The 10,348-nt window shown below is 38.8% G+C and overlaps 2 protein-coding genes across 2 annotated transcripts; one reads left to right on the plus strand and one right to left on the minus strand.

The window, feature by feature from the left end:
* Nucleotides 1–3,303: 3,303 nt before the first annotated feature.
* Nucleotides 3,304–6,667, plus strand: LOC103957910. The gene is made up of 3 exons (XM_009370134.3): nt 3,304–4,918; nt 5,260–5,449; nt 6,319–6,667. Exons 1-3 carry the CDS (start codon nt 3,329–3,331, stop codon nt 6,444–6,446), a joined length of 1,908 nt encoding a protein of 635 aa, XP_009368409.2. The 5' UTR covers nt 3,304–3,328; the 3' UTR covers nt 6,447–6,667.
* LOC103957912 (ycf20-like protein) lies at nt 6,591–9,958 on the minus strand. The gene is made up of 4 exons (XM_009370135.3): nt 9,780–9,958; nt 8,915–9,121; nt 7,941–8,602; nt 6,591–7,809 (listed from the first exon to the last, which is right to left on the minus strand). Exons 2-3 carry the CDS (start codon nt 9,112–9,114, stop codon nt 8,131–8,133), a joined length of 672 nt encoding a protein of 223 aa, XP_009368410.2. The 5' UTR covers nt 9,115–9,121; nt 9,780–9,958; the 3' UTR covers nt 6,591–7,809; nt 7,941–8,130.
* Between the last annotated feature and the right edge of the window lie 390 nt (nt 9,959–10,348).

The following is a 10,348-nucleotide window of genomic DNA, read 5'->3' on the forward strand; positions in this document are numbered from 1 at the left end:
CCAAACAAATCCTTCTACGCTGCATCTTATGTCCCTCCTCCAAGCTTGCAATCCTCTGCATCTTCTCTCTCCTCTACCTACGCCGCCACCTTCATTGCCATCTTCTCCAGGTACCCAACTCTCTACTAATAGAATGTCAAAAGTGAGTTTTGGTGTCTCAAGGCTTCACAAAAAAAAAAAAAAAAAAAAAGAGGATATAAAAGCCCTTGAAACAAAAAAAACTTTAACTCACGCAATAAATTATATAGAAATTTGATAAGGGATAGGATTGTCCAAATAAAAAAATTTGATAATATCTCTACTAATAGGATGCCAGAAGTGAGTTTTGATGTCTCAAGGCTTCACCAAAAAAATTGGACACGATAGCCCTTGAAACAAAAAAAAATTAACTCATGCAATAAATTATACAGAAATTTGATAAAGGATAGGATTGTCCAAATTAGAAAAAATGATAATATGATAAAATAGAAGATAAAGAAGAAAACAAAATGATAAATACAATCAGTTAAAACTGTTTGTACGTTACACTTGCCAGACCTATAATTCAAGATGAATTTCTCTATAAATAATAAAAATCAATAAAAAAAACTTGCCGAACCTATAATTCAGGATGAATTTCTCTATTAATAAAAATAAATAAAAAAAAACATTACAAATAATTAAAAACACCACATTCAAAGAAGGAAGAATTTAAAAAAAAAAATGATTATAGCTAAAACACCTTGCGACCTAACAAGACCGTGCTTCCCCATGATCGTCCTTCTTATTCACCCACGTTCTACTTTGGCAGTTCAAAAATCTCACCCCCAACGCCACCATTTACATGTGGAGACAATTGCGCAATCTGCATTGCAACCACAATATTCCAGACAAATCCTTATACGCTGCATCTTCTGTCCCTCCTCCAAGCTTGCAATCCTCTACATCTTCTCTCTCCTCCACCTACGTTGCCGCCTTCATTGCCATCTTCTCCAGGTACCTAACTCTCTACTAATAGAATGCCAAAAGTGAGTTTTGGTGTCTCAAGGCTTCACCAAAAAAAACTGGACACAAAAGGCCTTGAAACAAAAAAATTTAACTCATGCAATAAATTATACAGAAATTTGAGAAGGGATAGGATTGTCCAAATAAAAAAATGATAATATGATAAAATAGAAGATAAAGAAGAAAACAAAAATGATAAATACAATCAGTTAAAACTGTTTGCACGTTCAACTTGCCAGACTTATAATTTAGGATGAATTTCTCTAATAATAATAATAATAATAAATCAATAAAAAAATATTACAAATAATTAAAAACACCACGTTCAGAGAAGGAAGAATTGAAAGAAGAAGAAAAAATGATTACGGCCTGAACGCCCTACAATCTAACGAGATCGTGCTTCCCCATGATCATCCTTCTCATTCACCCACGTTCTACTTTGGCAATTCAGAAATCTCACCCCCCCCAACACCATCATTTATATGTGGACACAGTTGCGCAGTCCGCACTGCAACCACACTACTCTAGACAAATCCTTCTACGCTGCATCTTCTGCCCCTTTTCCAAGCTTGCAATCCTCTGCATCTTCTTTCTCCTCCATTTATGCCGTCGCTGCCTTCATTGCCATCTTCTCCAGGTACCCAACTCTCTAATAATAGAATGCCAAAAGTGAGTTTTGGTGTCTCAAGGCTTCACAAAAAAAAAAAAAAAAAAAGAAAAGGACACAAAAGCCCTTGAAACAAAAAAAATTAACTCATGCAATAAATTATACATAAATTTGATAAAGGATAGGATTGTCCACATAAAAAAATGATAATATGATAAAATATAAGATAAAGAAGAAAACAAAAATGATGAATACAATTTGTTAAAACTAATTGCATGTTACACTTGCCAAACCTATAATTCAAGATGAATCTCTCTATTAATAATAAAAAAAAATCAATAAAAAAAACATCACATATAACTAAAAACACCACATTCAGAGAAGGAAGAATTGAGAAAAAAAAATGATTACGGTCAAAACACCATGCGACCTAACGAGATTGTGCTTCCCCATGATCGTCCTTCTCATTCACCCGCGTTCTACTTTGGCAGTTCAGAAATCTCACCCCCAACACCACCATTTATATGTGGAGACAGTTACGCAATCCACACTGCAACCACACTATTCCAGACAAATCTTTCTACGCTACATCTTTTGTCCCTCCTCCAAGCTTGCAATCCTCTGCATCTTCTCTCTCCTCCACCTATGTTGCCGATGCCTTCCTTGCCATCTTCTCTAGGTACCCAACTCTCTAATAATAGAATGCCAAAAGTAAGTTTTGGTGTCTCAAGACTTCACAAAAAAAAAATAAATAAATAAAATAAAAGGACTCAAAAGCCCTTGAAACAAAAAAATTTAACTCATGCAATAAAGTATATAGAAATTTGATAAGTGATAGGATTGTCCAAATAAATAAATAAAAATGATAATATGATAAAATAGAAGATAAAGAAAACAAAAATGATGAATACAATTTGTTACAACTGTTTGCATGTTACACTTGCCAGACCTATAATTCAGGATGAATTTCTCTATTAATAATAAAAATTTAATTAAAAAAACATCACAAATAACTAAAAACACCACATTCAGAGAAGGAAGAATTGAAAAAAAAAAAATGATTACGGCCAGAACGCAATGCGACCTAATGAGATTGTGCTTCCCCATGATCATCCTTCTCATTCACCCACGTTCTACTTTGGTAGTTCAAAAATCTCACACCCAACACCACCAGTTATATGTGGAGACAGTTACACAATCCACACTGCAACCACACTAGGCCTAGAAAGTTTTAGAGAGCACAATGATACTTTCTGAATTTTCATGAACAATACCAAATAAATAAGGGATAAAAAGTGTGAGCTTGAAAACTAGTTATGAATTGGACTTGAAACAAAGAAGATCATTTTTGGGCCCAGATCAAACAGCCCCAACACCAAATCGGCACATGAGTTATACATACAAGTACTTAGAAAAGGAAAAGGATCATCTTCGGATTCTTTCCACCTAATTCTCTTCATCAAATAATTCAGATTTTTAAAATTTAATTCAACAATTAAAGTTATTATAACTTTAGAGTGGACCCTATTTGTAACTATTAGATCAAATTTTAAGGATCCAAATTATTTGATGAGGAGGATTAGGTGTAAGGGATCCGATTCCTTTTTCTTAGAAAAAGTTGGAACCATCAAATCGATCGTGTCCATCGAATTTTCAAAGTAATGGGAGGGTCTAGAAGATAGAACAAAACGTTGGAACCATTTTTTCCTTTCATAAAACAGAAAGAAAGAACAAAATATGCCACCACTCCCTTCCGCAAGGTTCACTTTCCCTATAAACTCTCCACTCTTCCACCTCCTTCCACCGCCCTCTCTCGTCCCCAAACTCACCACCACCACCGCCAGCAAAACCTTAATCTCCGCCATGTCCTTCTCTTCCTCTTCAGTCTCCAACCGCAAACAACCCCAAGACCCGCAAGACCAAGATCTCCATTTGCAGCAGGTCCTCAAGTACCACAACCAGACCAAGCACCACTTCACCAAATACGCCAGAGGCCCCCACGGCCTCGACTGGGCCAACCAGCCCAACCCATTCCGTCGGTACGCCCCCGCCCCTCTCCTTCCTCTCCTGCACTGCCCCACAGACAATCCAACCCCAGACACTCCTCTGTATTCCTCTCTGTTCCACTCTCTCCCTCCTCCAAAACCCATCTCCAAATCCACCATTTCTCAGTTTTTCTACGATTCTTTGGCTCTCTCAGCTTGGAAAACTGCTGGGTTTTCGACCTGGTCGCTCAGAGTCAATCCCAGCAGCGGCAATTTACACCCCACCGAGGCTTATATCATTTCTCCCCCAATAGAATCGCTCTCCGATTCAAGTTTCGTAGCGCATTACGCTCCGAAGGAGCATGCTTTGGAGCTCAGAGCTGAAATCCCGTCGTGGGTTTTCTCCGGTTTCTTCCCCAAGGACTCGTTCCTCATTGGGTTGTCGTCGATTTTCTGGCGGGAGGCCTGGAAGTACGGCGAACGCGCTTTTAGGTACTGTAATCACGATGTGGGTCATGCTATTGCTGCGGTTTCGATGGCGGCAGCGGAGCTTGGCTGGGACGTGAAGCTTCTTGATGGGCTGGGTTATGAGGATTTGGAGAAGCTAATGGGGCTTGAAATGTTGCCAAGGTTTCAAATTCCCTCTCGGCCTGTTAAAGGGCGGTTTCCCGAGATGGAATTCGAGCATCCGGATTGTATTCTGGTGGTTTTTCCTAACGGGGTTGGTGAATTTGATGTGAATTATAAGAAGTTGAGTTTGGTGATATCGGAATTTTCAAAATTGGAGTGGAAGGGAAAGCCGAATTTGCTTAGTAAAGAGCACATTTGTTGGGATGTAATCTATAGAACGGCAGAGGCCGTGAAGAAAGAGTTAAGTATTGGTGATAAGTTTTTAGTTGATCCATTTCAGAGTAGTGGGATTTGTAGTGAAAGTTCATATAAGGGTTTTACAGTTAGGGAAGTGATTAGGAAGCGTAGGAGTGCGGTTGATATGGATGGAGTTACTGTGATGGATAGAAGCACATTTTATCAGATTCTTTTACATTGTCTTCCTTCGGGTTCTCGAAATGGAGGGAAGCAGAAGAGGTCTTTGGGATTGCCATTTCGGGCTCTTCCTTGGGATGCGGAGGTTCATGCTGCTTTGTTTGTTCATAGGGTGGAAGGGTTGCCACAGGGTTTATATTTCTTGGTGAGGAATGAAGACCATTTTGATGAGCTCCAGAAATCAATGAATTCCGGATTCAAGTGGGTAAAACCAGAGGGTTGCCCGGATAATCTTCCTTTGTACGAACTTTATAGAACTGATTGCCGTGCCCTTGCTGAAAAGCTCTCATGCCATCAGGTATGTCAAATGTAAATGGTATTTTCTTGGGGTTTTAACTTGATGGTGTATAAATTCTGTGGTAAGATAGATATTGAATAATGCTGGAATATGATTCTAGAGTGACTATCGAAAGTTGTTTTATTGGGAATTCTTGAAGTATCTGATGAATCATTGTTTACTACAATCTCAAGCCGAATTTGCAAAATCTGAGTTGTTGCCCTGGCTACAAATTTGCAAAATCCCCAATTTGATCCTATACTTGAAGAATGATTTCGTTTCCTACTGAAATCAAATTACGATTGAGGCACCTGTGTGTGCGCGCATGTGTGTCCAACTCCTAAAATAATGCTTTTATGCAGGAAATTGCCAGTCATGGATGCTTCAGTCTTGGTATGGTAGCTTGTTTTAACCCTATGTTGCAAGATAAAAAAGTGTGGATGTATCCTCGATTGTTTTGGGAGACTGGAGTACTTGGGCAGGTGCTGTATCTTGAAGCACATGCCGTTGGTATTTCTGCGACAGGAATTGGTTGCTATTTTGATGATCCTGGTACGATCTCGTCTCTAATTTTTTTTTCTCTCTCAATGATTCCCCTATCCTATAGCAATAGTACATTACATGTTATATGAAATATCTGGACCTAGTTAATTGAATATCAAACTGCTTAAACCTTAAAGTGCACTCGTCAAAACTAGTTGCTTTAAGTTTTGTGATTAAAAACAAGTCTTTAAGAATGTTGAATCGATGTCAATGGTTAAGGTCGTGATTATTACTATGTATCACCACGAGTTAAACCAGAGTCAGTAGCTGAACGGGGCCCTAATATATTGAAGCATGACTGACTGGCTTCAGTTATCTGTGTCATAATGTAAAATATATGACCACATCTATATTTATGTATGGCAAAGCTGAGCCTCTGCGTTTGAACATCAAGTTTTGTGCCTTTTGTCTTTCTGAAATAAGGCATATTGTACTAGTGAGCATATTAGATTGGACGAGAGAGCGATAAAAATTTAATCAGTTCACCCAGTCTATGAGATTATGATAATGTCCATGAATAAAGATTCGACAATGAATTATCACCGTAGATCAATCATGCTGTTGCTGCTCACCGCAATACTCAGGTTTGATGTATATTAAGAATTGATGTTGGCAGGCCATTAGGGTCAAGCAAATTTGGTTACACTTTGAAGGCTCTAAGCTGTTAACTACATATGAAATTGTCAAGTATTTCTGATAATCATGTATCTAAATACATTGTTTGAAGTGTCATACAAATTTTAAACTTTGGCTTCGCGTTGTAAGTTGTAAGGGGTGCTGAACCAATTTTGAATATGTATTAGAGTAGATAATTGCAACATGCACTATGCTTGATATCTGTTGCACTAATTAAAAATTATGCTCTTGTTATGTTGCAGTGCATGAGTTGCTTGGGTTGAAAGGATCAAACTTCCAGAGTTTATACCATTTCACGGTGGGAGGTCCGGTCATCGATAGGCGGATTATGAGCCTACCGGCCTATCCAGGCCCTGACGTTGATGCGTGATTGCAGGATATACGAGAAGCGCCTGCCAATTAGGTTTTTGTTTGGTAAACACATACTTAGGGACCTTGTATTAGTTAATAACCACCGAGCATTGTAAATCTTTGACAAATCACGTTCTATGGCTATAGCGACACAATAACAAGCAGAAAGGTATAATTTACATGTATTTGTTTCACTCCTTTAACAGTTGCCATTTTATGAAAGTTGGATGAGTTGTGTAATGTTGCTTATACAAATATACCAGTTTGCATTTGCAATATCCGTTTCTCTTGCAGATTAGTCGATATTATATGCCCGTTACCTGGTGTTGCCTGCTTCCTATGCAACTTTTGGAATTAGTAGCCCAATGTTTTCAAATTTCAGCTTCCAAAGTCCAGACCCAGGACCTCTTCTGATATTGGAAAACGAAATGTCACTACACCGAGAGCGAGAGATGGTATTACGAGAAACCATTAATTTCCTCTTGCCCAAGCTCCATGTGAACTTACTTTTCTTACCAAAAAAAAAATTCAGTAAATTATTATCAAGGCGAGCTTTGAACGGGATACTCCAGCTTGCTAAGTTCCTCCAATTTTTTTACTCCTCTTCGTGATGTTGCTCATAAAACTCATCAATCTTTCCCCAGTAGAAGTCGAATGAATATCACGAAGACGCGAATTCTGAGTGCAAGCGGTGTCAAGGTGATCCCGAACATGTGACAACCAGTTTTTTTCTTTTCCAACGGCATAAGTATTCCTCCAATCGGAGAACAGGCCTGAAGTCGAGATTGTCTGGGGCCTTATCAAGCAACGAAAGAGTTAGTTGCTCAACAAGTACCTTAGCTGATGAAATTCTCATCCTCCAGCCACCATTGAATGACTTAGTAGGACGGCCATAGATATCATTTGGGAAGCTCAACCCAGCAAAAATCTTTGAAGCTTGAGTTTCAGCAGCACCTGACCCCATGAGCTGCCATTGTTTCTGGTACTGGTGCATTCTTTAGAAGTTTCTTTTCTTGAGCTGACACAGAGGGTCCTTATCACGCTTAAGGACTCCTGTCCTGGGCAGCAAGGTCCTTATCACACTTTCTTAACTCTTTTGCCCGTTATGGATGCATTAAAGTGGCTTACAATTTGGCCTCTGTTAGCACATACTCAACTTCTTAATCAGAGGGAGGGCGATCAATACCGTGAGTGTAGGATGAAAGTTTTGGAGCACCTTTTCCCTTCGTACTCGAGGAAGATCCTTTCTTTGGTTTACTCGGTTTCTGGTCTAACATGGTATAGACTGATAATTTCTCTTTCTTTCAGTAGTATCTTCCAGTGGACTTAACCTTCATGGTTGCACTAGCCTCCTCTGTCTTCTTTCCTGGTGCAGCAGTTCTCTGATAAACCGAAGAATAAAACGAATATTATTTCAACTTCAAAATATGTGTGAAATCAATAAGCTCAAGAACATAACAAAACAATACAAAAAGCACACAGGAGAAAATAAGCGAACACATCCACAACATACCCAATAAATCATTAGCGAAAAGGCTCCTTATTTTTCTGGCAAACCCATTACTCTTTGTACCTTCTCTTTGTTCTGAAAAGCTAACAATGTTGCTCCACCACTGCAGTTCCTGACCTATGTTTACCAGTCACATTTTCTCCAACTTCGGATGAGAAACACGTCAGTAAGCAGCACTCAAACAAGCCTTGTGTTACCAGAATATTGAGAAAGCGTGTAGTTCAAAATTGAAGGGGTTACTGAATCCAAAGATGTCATTGAACTCATATTTGAATGAATCCAAGAAGAGACCCATGGAAAGCCCAGCTTTCCAATAGTTAAACATGGTTATCAGGTTCCTAGTCTTCTTTACAAAAGGAATAGACGCCTTATACATGAGTGCCCCAATCCCCTCCACAATAATCACAGCAAAAGCGGCAGATAGAATGTCCCAGTCGCCTGTTTGCCCAATAACAGTAGCATAAGCAGTAGCACAGTAGAAACCCACTAAGAAGAAGAGTAATTTCATTGGAAAACCTCTCCGTAGCTGTTGAATTTTTACACCTAACTTGGTTTGAATAGCTTGGATTGCCCTAATTAATCGTGTCGTGCCAGTAGAGCCATTTGTTGGAGATGGATCCGACCCACTGCTATCCACACTACTTCTGATAGACCATGTCATCCTCCTGTACAATTCAAAATTGAACCCCAAAAGAGGCAGAGGGAAGAATCAGTAAGATCCGTAAACTGGTTTGTTGATTTTCCTACACATGTTTCAGTGCAGTCAATACTGAGGGAAGCAGTGCCATTACTTTATGCAGCTAGCTTTAACAAAATTAAGACTCTCAGTTCAAATGCCAAAATGAAGCAACTAAAGCCCGGGTTTAAAATTAATTTCTAAAATGGCACCATGTTTCAATAACTTGTCGCTTGTCCTTCTATAAACATATCAAACCGAAACTCGGATACTATTACTACCAATTCGCACAGTGACATACTTGAAATTGTTGACCAGTAGAGGTTGAGGTCTGCCGAGTAAACAGCAGCGAGAACTGAGTTTTTGGCCAAAAGCATGAGAAGGTTTGTGAAGCAGTGCATAAAGATCCAAAACTATAACTCCAGACTTGACACGCTCGGAAGATGGAAGCTTAACATTTCCTGGATAGGTAGGTGATGCAACTGCAGCCGCCATTATCATGTACAACCTGCAAACAACAATTCCCAATTTAGTTCTGAAAAACCTGAACAAGTGCAAGTGGTCCTCTACCACAGTGGTGGAGAGGACTGTCGCCCTTGCACCACGGAGTGGATTCAAATCCCATTGGCTTCTTAATATAACGTCTAATCTAACAAATTTATCGTTTGACAAAAGGCCAAAAAAAAAAAAAAAACCTGAGCAAGTATTGTCCCAACCAAATCTTGTTGCCCAAATTCATTGACCCAACATCTAAAGTAACTTTAACAATGGCAGTTTTTCCTCCTTTTTTCAATAAACATTTCATCACTTGGAAATGAATCATCAATGACTGAAAAGCTTTTAAAAACTAATTTCGGTCAGCAATTCGAAATACTTCTGGAAGATCACAACATATGAAAAGTTGCTTCCGGGTTTCGCTACTGTAATTATCAAAACTGAAACTCACACAAACAAAAACATTCATGTAAAATTGGGAAACTGGGTTTTCAAATTTCTCTCAAAACGTTCACAACTTGTTTAGCAGATCAGAATCTGGTGCACGAAACACAAATGGGTATGCTGCCCCTAATGCGGTTGATTAAGCACCAGTTAACTCAGATTAGATTACAGAGAACTAGAAAGAACAATTAAAAATAAAGAAAAAAAGAGAAGGTAGTTCTTCTTACAGTTTGAGACTTGAGTTGGGATGCTGGATAAGCTGCCGATGGCCGTCCAAGATCAAGTCAAATGACCTTGTCCTTTTTATGTTATATATATTTGTTTGGGATTTTTGTTTATGGTTTCTTATAGGGTTTTGTGGTAACTTTGAAGAAGCTTTAACATCATTTTCAATGGCTGGGATAAAGCTCTGAATCTCCTTAAACCATCTTCAACAGTTGGGCTTTAAATAAGCCATGGAAAGAAAATAACATTGTAGGCCAGATTTTCCTCACGATTCAAGTCAGGGATAAGAAATTAGGCCCACGCAAGGAGCTAACGCGCCTCACTCACTTCGCGCGACAAAGCTATCAGCGATGGGACCCATCAGCTACAGCTTTGATAGCCACTTGTTTTGAGCCCAACGTTCTGTTTTAGATCAAACGCTAACATGATTGGACCTTCGGTTGATCCAAAAGTTCAAATTCAATATATTTATTTATAATTACATTAAATCGAGTGGTAGCGATTAAATATGAGTAAATTCTAACAGTGAAAAAAAGATTTGATTGTCTAAAATTATGTAACGTTTTAATTG

Source organism: the organism of the source record quoted next, unplaced genomic scaffold (assembly GCF_019419815.1).
Source record: "Pyrus x bretschneideri cultivar Hongxiangsu unplaced genomic scaffold, Pyrus_bretschneideri_v1 Contig43, whole genome shotgun sequence".
Lineage (NCBI taxonomy): Eukaryota > Viridiplantae > Streptophyta > Magnoliopsida > Rosales > Rosaceae > Pyrus > Pyrus x bretschneideri.